Raw genomic sequence first — 17,239 nt, 5'->3', positions numbered from 1 at the left:
GTAAGAATCTGTGTCTGAGTCGTAACTGTAAGAACTAAATCCAAGAAACACAATATTTGAAGAATAGTATTATTTGTTTTGTATTTAAACTTTACTGCTTCTAAGTGACTGTGGTTTTAATCTTGTCCTTTTTGAGAAGTCTTAGACTTCTGAAATGCTAAGTTTTGGAATGTGGGCCATTATTTTTGTGTTTCATAGTCATTATGGTGACATCATTTGCACCTAGTGTTCAATTTCCATGTTCTCTGCAGGCTTTTAGTCCCGGGGTTTTCACTTTTTAAACACTGTTGTTCATTTTGCCTTGGATTTCTGGTGAGTGGTTCACTATAGAATTTGGGATATCAAGAAACTTTTTTAATAAAGACAGAAATTTTTATTAATTAATTTTTTAAAGTCAGCAGTAACCTTGCTGTCTGTTCCTAACATACCTAGCTATTTGCAATAGCTGTATAAGTAAGTATTTTTTCATATCAAGGAAGTAAGAAATAGACTTGACTTGGGCTTTTAGCCAAGATTAGCTATCTAGAAGTCCTCCAGGATACTGACACGAGTGCCAAATACCTTGTTGTCACAGAGCTGAGATTTTTCAGCTGCTTTACTCTTTTCTTTTACTAGGCTTAGTGCTAGCTCTGCAGGTTTTTTATGGAGTTTTTTAATTCATAGTTTGAGCAGTAGTCAGCAGTAGCTGGACTGTGGAGAAAAGCCCATCAATTAGGAAAACTGAAGACACAACATATGCCAGAGAAAATTAACATGTAGAACTTCTAAGGGGAAAAACTATGCAATGTGTTTGTCTTTCCCTAATAATGCCCTTCTGTCTTCCCCCTCCAATATATGGAAACATACAAACAGTTATGAAGTTAAACAAAAGGGAGTTATGCACATAGTAAGTTATGTACATATAATAAAACTTGCATTTTTAGAAACATTTATACTTTGAATAATTAGCAAGAATTTATCGTGAAAATCCCTTGGGTACATTAGATTGTATAATAAGAATTCTAATGATGCTAATTTTTTATTTGGAAGCTTTCACGTACAGCTGATACAGTGACTTCTGCACTGGGTATATTTCTTAAGATCAGTGGGGGTTTTTGAGGCTGATACTTTAGTGAAAGGACTTGGATTTCAGTATAGTCAAAGAAGGTAGGCTGTAGGCTGATCTTAACTGCACATACTGGAGAAAAATAAAAAAAGATCGCTGTTCTTTTTCAAAAGAAATGCAGAATCCTGTTCCAACTCCTTATTATGCTTATCTTTTCTAGAATCTGCTTTAGAATTGAGGAGCAGGTGCAAGTAATTTAGGAAAAAGTTCAAAGAGCAATATTCATGAATCAGAGATGTTTTAAAGTTCAGTGTATTAGTTTTTCTAATACAACAGATGAACCCAAATAGCCTTAATCCTGTTCCATATTGGTACCACATAACAGTCATATGATTGTGATTAAACCATTTTTATTGTTTTTGGTGCTTGGTCGAACAGATTTGTTTTTTTAAGTTGTATTGGAGTTCTTTCCACATCCCATCTGGTGAGCTTGTTTTAGAGATAACAGATATTTTCTGGTTTAAAATATATTATAAATATACATATATAATTATACATATTATATGTATATTATATATAATTTATATGTATTTATAAATATAATTATGTGATTTATGAATATATTTATAAATTATATGTAATTGATATATATTACATATAATATGTGTATTTTATTATATTATATAAACATATAATAAAATATATATGCATTTACCTGTCATTCCTTAATAAGGGATAGTCTCAAGGATATTTTGGAGCAGAAATGGGAGAGGTGGAGACCCGTAACATTTTTTTGTGCATATAAGTTGAACTTCCTGGGGTTTAAGTCTGTTACAAAGAGTTTGCACTATTTATTATATGACACACAGCATCAATCTGAAAATAGAAGATTTACTAACACTGACAACATTTTACCCAATTATACTTAGTTTCAAGTGGCTTTCCATGGTTGGATCAACGGACCTTGCTTTTGGGTTGATCATTTTAGAGGGCTGTTCTGCTGAAACAAGTGATGTGGAAGTGTGAGCAAACAGTGCAGTATTCTGAATTCCTGCATCTTTGTTTTAAAAACTTTTTCATAGGCTGCTGTTACAAGGTGGTGCATAGTGGCAAGGGCTCCTTGGAAATGTTGGGCATACTAGTGCCTAACTAGTACGATTGTTAACCTGGTTAACCTACTTGTTTCCTTTGTGGCCAGCGTCTCTACTGATGTCAAGATTATTTTATTTTTTTCTGCATGGATAGTAAAGGAATTTGTAAGGAAGGGAACTAGAGTGACTCCTCACAAACATGGCTTTGTTTTTAGTGTTATTCTTTAATTGTTATGAAATAATAATAATAAAATAGGTGGTGAGGTTTTTTTGTCTGAAGTGCTTCTTGGATGTTCAGAAATAGAATGGTTATGAACATGCAGCAATGTTATGAATACCTGGTGTTAGATCAGGGAGTTATCAGTGCTGTGATGTACTTTAGGCAAAAGCTTATTAACGATCTCGACTAGCAGATACTTAAAAGGCATTTCTACACTAGTTACCGGGCTGAAGATAATACTTCAGGCTTTGAGATGGACAATAATAATGTGAGAAGTTGTATTCAAACACTTTTAAAAATATTGATTATTTTAAAAAAGAGTATGTGGCTTATGAACAAAGAGAAAAAGCAAAAGGGGGAAAACGGTGTTTAGTTCACTGTATTTGAAAATATTTGTTACTGTTTTGAAGTATTCCAGTTCAACCTAATATATGGACACTTCTAAAAGGTTAATCTTCAGGCAGGTAACTATTGTGCCATTTTTACATGTCTTCCAGATTACTGATTCAGGGAGTAAAATTTCATGGAAGGGGCTCATTCAATAATAATTGTTCCATTTTAGATACAGCATTTACTTTAAAATCGTGGAAGTTGATGAGTAGAGTAACTACAGTAGAATGGTGGCAGTGATTTCTTTCAGAAACTGGTATGAAAAGTTTTGATGTAATCTGCTCTAAAGACTTCAGTGTTGTTTTTCTTTAAAGCTGCTGAGTTGGTATCACCATGTAATTAGAAGATTTCACAGACTGCATTTCAGAATAGACCATCAGTTCAATTATAATTTGTTTACTCAGTTCATACCATTTAATATAGTCTTGAATAATTAATACTTTACTATTCCTCTTCTGAGAATTGAATTAAATTTGCATAATACAGTATGTTGTCTTTTCTGATTTGAAGTTTGAGTATTAGGATCATGTTTATGCTTACAGAAAAATTATGTAACACTTAAATTTCATTATCGCATACAGAGGAACAACCAATATGGCAATTCTGTAATATTAGACATCTGTCAAAGTATGTTGAGTGTTAGTTAATAATGGCAGTTCAGTTATCAGATTCTTAATCTCTTTCACTGTTACTTGTCCATTTGCCCGAGTAATCATTTATTCTACTTCCTGTCCCTTTAATTGCGTATTAATGGTCTTGGCTCATGTCATTATACAGTAATCACTTTCAGCAGTTAAATATGTGATTTTTTTTTTTTTGCCTTTGCTTTTCATTACACAGATAATAAATACATCAAATGATAATTCCTAGATCAAGGAAAAACAGGACTGTAAAGAGGGGATCAGTTTGGTAAGAATATCTTAGTTCAGTTGGAACGTTTTTCCCACTGATGTGACTGTGATACAACCTATTTTCTTTAATGAAAAGTAACAAAACTCCTGTTTGGATTTTGAAGTATGTGTGTTGCAATTATGTTTTCTAGTTTATAAATGTTGGGTTTCTGTTTCAGAACTCAACACAGACTTTTATTCAAATAAAAATTAATTGCGCTTTTTTCTTGAGCGTTTAAGATGATGTCTGAGTTTGGCATAGTAGAGGCAATGTATGTAACTTAATGTTTAAATATTTTTCCATTTTTTAGTAAGTGTACAGGTTTTTTTTCTGAGGCTTACTCTGTGTAATCAAATGGTGTATATTTTTTCAAAAAAAAATCTTAATTTTGTCTAACAGGGAAAATATTCCGATAGTTTAGACTAACCTAAAACAATAGCGCTTCGTTCACATAAAAAACATCTTCATGAAAACCAAGGGATCTGATCCAGAAGTCCAAGAGAACAATTACACGGGCTTTAAAGGATTGATTAATTAAAGGACAAAGCTTGAAGTGTTTGTCTTTACTGTATGTAGCTGTTCGACAGCTGTTTGGTTTTCTTTTTCAGTTTTTTTAACTGCTGGGAACTTGGTAATTGCCTTCAAACTACTTGTTCTGATGCCATTAATTTTAGTTACTTAATCTGATCATAAATTTAACCCAGGAAAGGAGATCTTGTAACCAGTAACATCACCTGCAGCCTACATATGTTTGCATTTCAGAGAGTTCTTTTGTGCAAACCACAAGAGTATGACATCATTCTTCAGAATAATCTTGCTTTTGTCCTTCGCTTTATTTCAAGCTTTTTATATGTGAAACTATAAAATGTGGGCATTGGTCTACAATATCTAGCTATTGATTCTTAGGATAAATAATTATTCGTAATTTTATTGTAGGCACAGTTTATCTTAACAGTTATGCACTTGAGACTTTCTTTTATTGATTTATTCTCTATTGACAACAGCTACTAGTAGATACTATTGCTGTATGTTATGTGCCGGTATTTTTGGGGCAATGTTAACCCATGAGACTGTATTTATTAAAAAAACCCCACATTTAAAACCAAACCTAACAGATAAGCTGATAATACCTTAGAAATGGCCAGTTAAGACTTTATGAAGGTAGGAACACATTTGTCTTTTAAAGTATGATACTGTTCCTGGCAAGGTGTTCTTGAAAAGCATATTTATGTATATTTGTTAGCTTAATTGCACGACCTTAATGTGCTGATCTTGCTCTTTTAGCTTTAACCCTGACTAGAAAGCAAATGCAGAATCAGGACCTTGGTCTGTTAGGTAGAAAACACACTCTGATTTTTATGCTCTTTAAAAGCCTCCTTCCTAATTATTTTTAATTTGGTGTAAATAAATGTTTCTACGCTTAGTAATTCTTACTGATTCTGTACTGTGTCCCTACCTTCTTTCCTTTTTCCTCGTTGTGTGTTGCACCGAGTGGAGCTGAAGTGCAGACACGTTGTTTGGTAGGGTACAAATAGGGTGTAAAAATACTGGACACATCCAGTCAGAAATCCCAGCGTTATATTGGTTGTGTATCCTTGTCTCTCAACAGCTAGACTCATCTCACGACCTGCCAAGTGCTGGAGGATGGTGGCTGGCTCCTGGCACCAGGCATGCTGTTACTTAGAGCAGCTTAAATTTTGAGTATGAAGGTCACGACATAAAAAGATTTTCTCATATCCCCAAATCCCCTTGGTGGAATTTGGGTGTGCCTGTGAAGTTGGCCTGTGAGCCTTTAGGATTGGGAAGAAAACATGCTCAAAGTTAAAACAGTGCCTATGAAGCCAGTCCGCAGGCATAGCTTCTGTTTGCTTCTTGCAGGTAGAAGGGACAAAACCTGGGAGTTCTAGGAAGACTGGTATCTGTCGCCACAAGTAGCTACATTACACCTAATACAGAAAGAGCAGAGTCCTCTGATTTTGTATATGAAACTGAAAGTTGTCCAATTATTACCAAAAGGTACATAAATATTAGCAGTATTATGAGAGTCCTTGGGAATCTGGTTTTTTTTTGGAGAATTTCCATGCAGTTACGCTCATAGAAGGTAGAGCACTTGATCAAAAACAAAAAGGGAAAGATAACTTTGCATCTGGGATCTTTGCTTTCCCACTGGTCTGCCATTCCAATAAAGTGAAGAGGAACTCTGCCTCTTCACAGGTACTAGGGAGCCTCTGTGTGTTGGTTTGCTAGGTTTTGATAAAAGTGAAGCAGCATGTTTTTAACTCTGCGGTTGGTATTGGAATCGGAATGGTATTGTTTAGGTCATGTAGTGATAGGTAGTGCAGCTTATTGCCTCTCATCAGGGAGCTGTATTAAAATAGTTTATTTAGGATGGCATTTTTACAATCAGTGTTCAGGTCTAGTTCAACTGAGGAGATCTTAAAACAAAAAATTAAGAATATGAATTTTATTTAAATTGAAACAATTCTTTATTTCAAACAAGTATTAGCTTTGAAATACCTTTGAATGACAGATTGTAATCCTGTAAATGTAATGATATACTTAATATTTGTGTGTGAAAATTCAGTTTATAATAGTTGGGAGATGATGAAAGCATTACCGTTTTCCTATTTCAGTGTTATTAGTAAACTACACTGTTCATGAGCTGTTTAAAAGGTAATTCAAATGTATGGCATAATAGAGGAAAACTGGACACACCCCTCTTCTTAGGTTTTGTTTGAATCAATGTACTGGTCAGGATAAAATTTAAGAGGTTCAAATACACTTACCTTAAAGATTCTGTGGGTTTGGGGTTGGTGGGATTTTTTGGGTTGGGTTTTTTTTTTTCATTTTTTCAAGACAACTTATATGTAAGACGCTGTGAAGCAGGTATTCTGTGCATATTGGAAATTCTGTGAAGTTATTTCCTTTGGGTGTTTTTTAAGCATCAGAAGTAGCATTTGGGTTTTAGCCAGGTTTCTGAGGGAAAGCTGATTCCTTAGATGATGTTACCTGGTCAGACTTGTTGCTGACACTTGTATCTGTAAGCCCACCTGGGCTGGGGTAGCTGGCATTCCACATCTTGGGGGGTTTTTACCTGTTTGGCCTTTAGTGTAAGTGCATCTTATGGTATTAGGTACTGTTAGAGCAATTGCTGCATCTGAATCTGCAGGTAATATTTTTTGTTCAGTCATATGACCTACCAGCCTCAGAAGGGATGGCTGTAAACTTAATAGGGTTGAAGAGATGTGATTTCAATTTCAGCATCTCTTGTAGACAATCTTTTAATGACTTGAGAGAAATCAGTGAGCTAGCTCTGTGCTTGCTGAATAGGGGCAATGTTTTCTTTTGTTGCCTATTCAGCCTATGAAATAGAACAGGAACTGCCTCTCGTGTTTTGGTACATGTTTAGCACAGGGGTCTTTGAGAACCCTTCGTGTGCTGCTGTAATACAAACAGCAAATTTTTGTGGACGTCACAATAAACTGCTTTGATTTTTACAGCTAAAACGCTGCAACAGGTTTTGCATTGAATATCCTGATTTGGTGTGCTCAGTAATATTCATGAAGGCTTCAGTCTTAATGTGCTGTGTAAGCAGTAATAACATTCTTGCTTTGGAGTATAATTCTAAAAATATTTCAAAAGGGGTAGTGTAAGATGAAAATTAAATTGAAATTTGTACATGGATTTTTGTGCTGTTTTGCTGTAATTTCCCTTTGATTCCAGCTCCTCTCCCATTCCTTCAGCCTAAGCTTGCATTTCATCCTTCCTGTACCTTGGCTTCTGGACTTGTTAGTACTGTTTCTTTCACTCCCAGACCAGCCCATTTTATAATTTCAGAGTTTGAAATCAAGGAATTCGGCCTTGTGGAACTGTAAAAAGGCTAAAATCCAACAAAAGCAGTTATTGGTAACAAGTGATAGCAAGACTCTTAAATCTATTTTTTTCAATTGAAGTAAACCTCAGATTCTATCAAAACCCATTAAAAAATGTGAAGTCTGAGATGTGGTCGTTTTGAGGTAATGCCTCTTGGATTATTTGGAAAGATCACCCTTGTCTTCAGACCTGGCATTTGGAATTTAATGTGATTTGTCCTGGGATTTAAAATTTACATTGCCAGTCATGAGGTATACTACTTAGGTGTGTTTCCAAAGAGTTATCAAGGTATATATTAATGTTTTATATTAATTTTTAGTCAATATAAACTTTAATAATGAAAAATTACAAGATGAAACATAGAAATTAAGCGTGGCTGTTAATTTAGCAATGAGTACTAGTATCTGGTGTTCTGTGCTGTATCCTGATTCATTTAAATTTAAAATGTTTTAAAATCTAAACATTTTACTGGAAAGCAACAGTTGTATTAGCTGATCATTTCTGCTAATTATGTCAGATTATAAAAAAGAATTTTTTTTAGTTTTACAGGTTTTGTTTATTCTTCTGCATAGGGTCAGCTTTACCTGCTGGTGACAGACCAGGGCTTTCTTACAGAAGAGAAAGTTGTCTGGGAAAGCTTACACAACGTGGATGGGGATGGAAATTTCTGTGATTCTGAATTCCACTTACGGCCTCCATCAGATCCTGAAACTGTCTACAGAGGGCAGCAGGATCAAATAGATCAAGTACTGGATTTCTGCTTTTCTATTGTATTTTTTCTGTTTGTGACTATATATAACAATTAGTATGCCTTTTTAGGCATATATATGTACGTATACTTACACAGATGTGTATGTACGTGTACTCATGTATATATTAGAACCTAAAAAAAAATTCTTTAGATACTTAGGTTGGGGTTCCCAAAAGTGCTACTTTGAAGTATTAGCATGACTTCAAGGGAGGAAGACTAAGACCAGCTGTGAATAGTTTGGAAAATCTGATTTTAATCTCTCATCATCCAGTTCTGCAAAGAACTTATTCAGGTGAAATGTCACATCTGCCTTGTATATGGAAACAGAAACAGCACCGTGGAACTCCTCATGCCATAACAAATTTGTTTCAGGTCACTAATATTGTCATAACTGAACTTTGCCTTCTGATGCCCGCTTTGAATGTAGGACAAAAACCATAGCAGATTGTGTCCGATGGTGGTTATTTGTTATTCTTAACTGTGTCTAATAGTTAGCAGAAGTTGTCTGAGACAGGACTTATTTGTACCAGTTAATGCGTAAGCACATGGTAAGACTAAGCTCCTTGGAAATCTTACATTCTGAATGAGCAAAATAAACATATAATAATCACCATAACTGCTTTTAAATACAGAGAGGGATGAATAAGCAGATGCTTTTTAATAAATTCAAGCACTATCTCTCTCTTGCCAAATAAAGAATCTGGCAAAAATAACCGGGCTAGTAATATCTTGAGTCGCTGTCTGGATATATCCAAAACTACCTCTTGATTATTTTCTCATCTGCTTAGGAGTTAGTGTTCGTTATTGATGTACTCTCAACACTGTTCAGTAAAGTGGGGCTAATACTCTATCAAACATAATCACTGTTAATTAGAAATAGCAAATTGCAGAGAGCTTTAAAATCTTCTACCTAGAACTGGTATGAGCCGACACTGTCTTTTGCTGCTGCCCAGGTAATGGAATTTAAACCTGAAAGCAGGGGGGTTTAATCAGCTTTTGTGTTTACACAAACAGCTACGGTATAGGCACCTGTTTTCAGCCTTTCTGCAGTTCAGGTTATGAACACGTTCTGAAACAAAGTCCTGTTTCCCATGAGGTAATCTATTTGAAGATGAGGCTCTGAGAAAAGTGATGCTGCTGTTTATCTGCACATTCTGAAAAAGTCACTTGATATGTCTTGACTCCTTCTGTATGTAGAAGAGCATTAATAAACAAGTTTACTTTTTAGGATTATCTGATGGCATTGTCTCTACAACAAGAGCAGCAAAATCAAGAGATCAACTGGGAACAGATCCCAGAAGGAATCAGTGATCTAGAGCTAGCAAAGAAGCTCCAGGAAGAGGAGGACAGGAGAGCTTCTCAGTACTATCAGGAGCAAGAACAAGCAGCTGCTCAGGTCCAGGTAAGAAAGCATTATCACCGAATATGATCACAAGATTTAGAGAGTAACTCAATAGTTACATAGACACATCTACATTTGTAAATGTTTGACACTGGTAAGACTGCTATTTACATTCTGTACAGCAACTGATGAGACTAATAATATAGGGATCTTAAGAAATATGCTATAGTTGTTGGATTATTTATGCAGATACGGCAGTTGCTGCCACTTAAATACTTTAAAGCAGGCCTAACCTAAATGAGGGTTTCATTCATACTGTTTCAGTTGGAATGATGAGACGAGTTGGTACATAAGGTTACAAAGCTTGTATTAGCTAATAGTTTACATTACTTACAAAATAGCATTCAAATAAGAGAGTTTTGATAGTAGTCAGTTTTGCCTTTATTTTGTCTTGCAGAGGTTTGTTGCTGTACGTTTTCAGGTGTTTCAGTGAGTGATATCAGGTGAATCTGTTCAGTCCAGTTTCAAATTGGGAAACTAACAGTTTCTCCCAGTACACCTTTCTGTCCCATCCCCATAAGCAGTTGCATTCAAAATGCTTGGAAAATATGATTCATGCACATGTATATACAAAATTGCCATATAACTGAATAGTATAAAGATATATATATATAAACTGAACATATAACTTGGACACTCTTGTGTGCAGGAGGCAATATTTAGGTTCAAGTTCTGGATTCAGAGAGTTCTTAACTGCTGAAGACTTTTAAAACAGATTTTATTTACAAATAACATAAAAAAAAATCTGCATGAAGGCTGAACCTTTGATGGCCTGAAGCAATTCAGAACCATTAATTGGTGTGCTTGTTAAGCATGAAACAAGAATTTTGACAGTTGAAAGTTGTATTCTTTTCACTGCTTGTTGCTTTAATAGAATCATCGGTAGCTACTTCTAAGACAAAGATTCACTACTGCTGGCTGCAGAAAGGTAGAAAGAACTGAAGAACCTCCTTAACAGGACTTAACAGCATGCTTTTTTGCAGCTATGAATGGATAACAGCTCGAATAGATGATGGAAGTAACAAAAAATATTACGTTCGTATACCAACCCTCTTGCCAAGTTCTCAACTAGTTTCTAGTCACAAAAGCTGCTGCTTTGTGATGTCTGCTGTCTAAAGCAATGCTTTCACTCTGCAACTTCTGAAAAGTGGATTATGTTCTTATAAAAGAAACTAGCAAAACTTCCAGTACAGTAATATAAAGTGCCAGAAAATACTTTGAAGCCAATTTTTATTATTGAAACAACTGGTCTGAACACGTGGACACAATAGAAAGGACACATAGGACTTGAAATACGTTTTCAGCTGACTTCATCTTTTTTTGAAATAAGAACTTTTGTGGCAGTTCTGGAGTATTTATACAAAAAGTCCCCACCTGAATTGAGCTGTTTGCATAATAGTTAAACTTTTGTTTGTGAACTTGAACATGAGTAATACTTCAGATTGCATCTACAATGATGTTTGTTTTATTCAAGATTTTATTTTTTCTACATAGCAGGTGCAAGGTGCTGCTTCTCCAGCAAGCGGAAGACAATCTGGGAGTAACGAACGCAAACGTAAAGAGCCTCGAGAGAAAGAGAGAGAAAAAGAGAAGAACAGCTGTGTTCTCTTGTAATAGAAAATGGATTTAGTCTGGAGCCAAGTGCATGTCCTCAGAAGCAAAAACAAGGAGTAAAAAGGAAGACAAACCCGTTACATGCCGCCTGTGCCTGATTACCCCATGGATTTTGTTCATGTTTCAAGAGAGGATGGGTGACTTTGTTACAATCACACAGACTTTCTTCAAAGTCATAGCACGTGCTGCTCAAGATGGAATTCCAAGTCACAGTGGGATGCGGCTGTGCTTTGAGTTAGTCGTAAGAAATACTGCACCTTGTAGCTGAACACACAAGTCATGGCAAGTTTTGTGTCAGAGTGACATCCATTACTCATTACATCAGTTAGTAAGCTGTTTTATCTTCTACTTAAAACAAAGGAGGTAATTTGTTTTGTGCAAGACTTTTTCCTGAAGTCTGTACACTAGCACAACAGAGTTCTGTGTTCCTTACGTGGTATGAAACTATATCTTAGGCTGGGTATAGTCTTCACAACACAAGAGCCCAAATAACAGCTGGGCACTGCCTCCTCAGTGTGTCCAGATTTCTTTGCTTCTGGATCTGGTATGTTCGGTTTTTTGAACCCAGATTTATACTGTGTTACTGCTGTCGTTGCACCTCCTGGCCAGCTTTCTTGCCCCAAGAATATGTGACTCGATAGGCAACGTACAGAAAATTGTCACAGAGAATGGGGCATTTATTAATAAGCAAGATGAATATTGTTTGCTTTTCTTGCAATTACAAACTGGGTATGGCAACTCAGATGTTATCAGGGTTAAACAAGTAATTTTATAGTAACTTCTTTTTCTTTTAGCATTTTTTCTCTTGTAGGTAAACTGGACCAGATAAGTTCTTATTTATTGACCTCTCCATATGATAGGTGAATGATGAGAGGAAACTAAGGTCTATAATAATCATTATTCTATGTAAGAATGCAGAGTTAAAATAACTATCTATCTGCCTTTTTTCCAGAAGTACCTTGAACTTTAACATGATGTTAACATGTCCACTTGTGTATTTAAGCAAGTGTACTGTAGCTAAAAACACACTCTGTTTGTTTTATAAATCATATATCCTTAAAAAGCACACTTCTGAAGGGTGAGAGAGGAGCGAGGCTGCTCTCCAAGGTTGTTTGGGAAGGTGGTCAGATGTATAATTTTGTTTTTTAAATCACTAATTTAGAATTTTTGGAAACCAGATTTTTCTAATTTATGGGAACCAAATAAACATGTTGTGTCTTGTAGTATTTATAGAACACAGAAACAGAATACTTGCTGAATTTTGAGGGAACCACAGATCTTCCTCCACTTCCATTAAATCAATAACAGTTACCTTCTTGCTGAACCTTTTTGATAGAAATTTCTATTTAGCAATTTGTAGATACTTTTGAAAAAGGCTGCTGCTCCTGGAGAAGCTATGTATTCATGCTCTAAGCCTGGGTAAGTGCATTAGTATACAATAATCTGTGAAAGCTAAAGCAGCCAGGTGGAACACGACATTCCTGGGTTTGGATGTTTGGAGAGTTTCCGTAAGAGAGAGGGTGTCTAAACACAAGCCCACTGGTAAAAAGCCACTTGGAAATTATTTCAAGTGGACTTGCTGTGGTGATGGGAACCAGTCATGACATAAATCTGTTACGAACCTAGAATGAAAATTAGATGGATAAAGGAAGAATGTCTTATTAACTAAAGAGCCAGTTTGTATCACTTTTTTCTTCCATGCCTTTTTATCTTTTTTCCCCCCTCACTTTTATTAGAATTCACATTTATAATAATGAAGTAATGAACAGTAGGAGGTCTCTAATATGCAAACTGAAAATTTAAAAATTTCTCTATCTCTAGAAAGTCACACCCAGAAAAATAACTATAATACTTAATGTATGCAGTTCAGATAATTTTCTGTGTCAAAGCAAAGGTTGATGTCTGCCTTCCTTTGCAGCAGCCTAACTTCTTCAAACAAATTAATGATGGAGGATCACCAACAATGAGTTACCTACTTCAAACAGATCAGAAAATATTCCAATAGTGTCAATAACAGAGACTTTAAGCCAGAATGTTGTTTAAAAACATTCTGTTACTAAGATTTTTCCAAATTTGTGTATTTACATTTATTTATTGACCTCGAAAAATAAATATGTCGAGCTAAATGTTTGTTATCTTATTTTACTTTCAGTGACAGTATTGCCACTTTAAATTCTTTTTTTGAACAAATCTAGCTAGAGCAGGCATCTTGGCTGTTGGGGATTTCTTTATGCCTAGGATACTTGCTCGTATTAGAAAAATTCACGTACCATTTCCCGTTTCAGACAGACGTGCCTGAAACCTAATATACTGTAGTTATGGTAATGTTATCACTTGGTCACAAAGGAAGAAGAGTTAAATGCCAGTGCTCATCGTGAAGTCTGAACTCCCAGATAATTCAGGTTTTTTTCAATAAAAGACCGAAGGGTTTCAGGTTGTTTGAGATGGCAGGCATGCTATTCACACAGTTAATGTCCTTCTTTCTTCACAGGTCTTGAATCTTGGGAAGAAAGGTAAAGAATTCCTGAAATCTAGGGCATTGTTCTGCATGAGTTGAGCTTGTTAGTAGCAAAAGTTACAAGCAGATGAGCTTGGTAATATCCAAAATAAAATACATCTGGAAGCTTATCTGGAAGCTTAACTTACACCCTACTGTGACTAACCATTCCAAAAGCAACTGTCACAGTTGGTATCTATGACAGTATCTGATGATCAAAAAAATCTGAACAGAATTGCTTTTATCTGTAGTAGTGAGCTTGGAAAACAATACTATAAAATATTCATGGAGTACCAGAAAGACTGTGTCTATTTCTGACTCTTTACTTCATTTGCCTCTTTTTTTTTTTTTTTTTTAAGCTCATGTTCTGGCAGAAGGGTACAGATTTATACTTTAAATCTGTGTACACAATTTAGCATGCACATGCTCTAAATACCTACATAATATATATGAAAGTGTCCGGAAAAGTAGAGTAGAACTTGTTTTCCACTAGATAAAAGCTAGCACAGAAAATAATCATAGGATTTTTCTTGTTGCGTTGTACTTGTGAAATTTTTTTAAAAAAAGCTAAATGCAAGTATTCTTAAAATTAGCAACAAATTGAGCACTGCCATAGTGATAAATGTTTTTCTAAAAGGCACTTTGTAAATGCTCGGATATACCACTTCCCTTGTGACACGCATATGGAATCCGCAGTACAACAAAGTGGATCCAAAGGAAGATTGTAACACCAGAGGGATGAGATGATTATTCCTGAAAAATCACTTAAACACAATGCAAAAAATATATTTTGTAGCTAGCCGTCTAGTTAATGCATTAAAGTGTGTGTTCAGCTTGTCTGTACAGAGCTCTTCTTGTGGATCACAGGGACACAAGCAGCTAGAAGCGAAGCATATGCTTTTCCGTGTATCCTTGCATTGGATTGCCAGCCAATCTCTACACTCACTCGGTATTTCACGTTATTGTCAAATGTTTCTTCAAACTTGTACACACAAGTTCTTGAAAAAATTTTCCAGTCTGTAATAAAAGGCAATTTGAGTTCTTGAAATGGAATCTTTTGGTGTATTCAGCAGGAAATACTCAAAAGGTGAAGCTGATGTACAACCTTTCTTCTTTCCTGCTACAATAGATGGGTAACCCAAAGCTAGCTCGTTGCCTACATCAGCTTTCTTACTATTAGGATGCTTATTGTAAGTTGTTGACGTTTATACAAAGTACATCCTTAAATACATCATACTGAATTAAAGAGCTGTATTTATTTTATATAAAAGTAGTCTTTTTTTAAGGTTGTAACCTTAAGCAGCAGGTGACTCAGGAAATGCAAGTTAAATGATGCAATATCCTCATTAGAAAGCATATTAGAGAGAAGCAAAAGTACAAAGCCTTAGTTTGATTGCAATATAACACTCACATTTTTTCCATCCGCTCTGTGATAGTGAGACCTCGGTAACAAGAAAAATCTGACACTGAAAAATGTTCAGTGATAGCAAATATCACATGCAAGAACTTAAACGTATGCATTTAATCTTGTGATTCAGCACATTTACTTTTTTTTTTTTTTTAAAGCATAAACAGCAATAGGCTGTTAGCAGAATTGTTTTGAGTGGGAAAATTTGGTGAGTTGAATGATGCTTTCCTCATGCAAAATCAATCACTCATAGAAGTCTATTTGATGTTAATTTCCATACTGTTTCCATATAGCTCTGTGTTCACAGCTTGTTCTTACACTTGTCCAGTAGAAAAGCAACGTATTTAAGTTCAGCTGTCATCTGCTCTGGGAAGAAGTGCTGTAGGGAAATGCTGAGGACTAGGAAAGTCCCTCCACCACCTCTTGAGATTGTGTAGGGATTGATTTGTCCCCAGTTTTGCTGTTCCTTGAGCCACAGCTGAATTCTCTGCCTTTACAATTCCTTTTCTGGTTTGTAGGATTACTTGCACACGTGGAGAGGCTTCATGTGCTGAAATGAGCAATTCCTTGGATTTTTAGCTCGAGAACTTTAACTACCTGGTTAATTATCTGTAGAATGCAAGATCCCGCATTTTCCTCTGCTTGGCAGCATAGGAATGTTTTCAACTAAATGTTGTTTGGGAAATCCAGAGGAAACAATTTGCTGAATTCACTGAGGGAATGGCCAGTGTGCTGATAGCACAGTGGGCTGGCAGCGTCCGCCCCTGTACGCACTGTGCTGCCTTCATGCTTCTAGGTCAAGGCTAGCTGTTCCAACCCCCTGGTAACTCCAAAAAGGATTCTATTAAATGTCAGGTGTCTACTGCTCAGTTTTGGTCTTTGTGTCAGCTGTTGCCACTGTGACCTCTCTGCACCTGGAGAGTTAGCCCCAGACAATTTGTTGAAACCTGAAAGTTCTTTACTGCCTTTACAATTCCTTTTCTGGTTTGTAGGATTACTTGCACGCGTGGAGAGGCTTCATGTGCTGAAATGAGCAATTCCTTGGATTTTTAGCTCGAGAACTTTAACTACCTGGTTAATTATCTGTAGAATGCAAGATCCCGCATTTTCCTCTGCTTGGCAGCATAGGAATGTTTTCAACAAAATGTTGTTTGGGAAATCCAGAGGAAACAATTTGCTCAGTTGCAGTACCCGACTGAAAAGTTTGCTAGCTTAGTCTACAAAGTATGCTTACAAAATAATTTACTGTAACAAAATGATGAAAAGGAAGGCATCTGTTTCCCTAAATCTAATCCGATGGTGAAACATGAAGTAAGGCCCTGTGAGGGCTTTCATCACAGAGTCACTCGTTGAAGGAAGCAGGGGTGCTGTGGCTGGCAGTCTCGCCGGGGCCAAAAGTGGTGAACTGTGGTGGCTTGACATGGTCAGACACTACGCCAAATGTACATAGATCTTAGGAGTGGGCAGGGACACAAACTCATCTATGTTTTATATTTATTTTTTTTAGTGAATCCCTTGAGAATGTCCTTTAGCGATGACTTATTTCAGTTTAGGTCCCATCCAGCTTAAGCGATACTTATTGTGAAACGCGGTGACGTGGGAGGTGACGTACCAGTGTCTCGGGAGGCGATGCCTTTAGCTCATACAAACTCAGATTCTCCATCACTGGGCTGGGACAAGCAATGGGAAACTTGGTCTATCTCGGCGTGCACAGGCTTTTTAAGACTTAAGCTGTAATTTTTCACGGTGAAGATCATGCTAGGCAGTCTCAAAAATTTCACCTGACATCATTTAGTGTTTTTAGTTTTGTTCTAGATGTGTTTCAGAAAAAGCTGGGATAACTGGTATTTTTGTCCAAAACCTGTTGACTTTTGTACTGACCTCAGAAAGGGTCCAAACTGCACCTGGAAGGAACAGTCAGTGTGTCAGTAAACCTGAACGAGCAGAGTCATGGGTACGTCCTTGGGGTTTGTCACCTGTTTTGGGGAACTCCAAAATACAGTAAGAAAACAGAAAGGCTTCTCCCCTTTACATGAGCTGGCCTATGCAGTCGCTAA

At 36.2% G+C, this 17,239-nt stretch overlaps 2 protein-coding genes across 3 annotated transcripts in view; one reads left to right on the top strand and one right to left on the bottom strand.

Moving 5' to 3' along the window:
- The window catches only part of MINDY2 (MINDY lysine 48 deubiquitinase 2), a 32,416-nt gene extending 19,013 nt beyond the window's left edge, over positions 1-13,403 (top strand). Inside the window, exons 7-9 of one of the 2 annotated variants that reach the window (XM_080396649.1) lie at positions 8,083-8,256; positions 9,490-9,663; positions 11,158-13,403. In XM_080396649.1, coding sequence (XP_080252775.1) covers positions 8,083-8,256; positions 9,490-9,663; positions 11,158-11,277 — 468 coding nt within the window. In that variant the 3' untranslated portion in view covers positions 11,278-13,403. The other variant, XM_080396650.1, reaches the window with a different exon arrangement.
- SLTM (SAFB like transcription modulator) overlaps positions 12,014-17,239 on the bottom strand; it is a 37,174-nt gene continuing 31,948 nt past the window's right edge. The window contains exon 21 of the mRNA XM_080396608.1: positions 12,014-17,086. Within this exon, the coding sequence (XP_080252734.1) occupies positions 17,065-17,086 (22 nt within the window). The 3' untranslated portion in view covers positions 12,014-17,064. The remainder of the gene's footprint in view (positions 17,087-17,239) is intronic.

This window comes from Falco punctatus (assembly GCF_963210335.1).
Source record: "Falco punctatus genome assembly, chromosome: 7".
Lineage (NCBI taxonomy): Eukaryota > Metazoa > Chordata > Aves > Falconiformes > Falconidae > Falco > Falco punctatus.
This window is presented reverse-complemented; position numbering and strand designations above follow the sequence as displayed.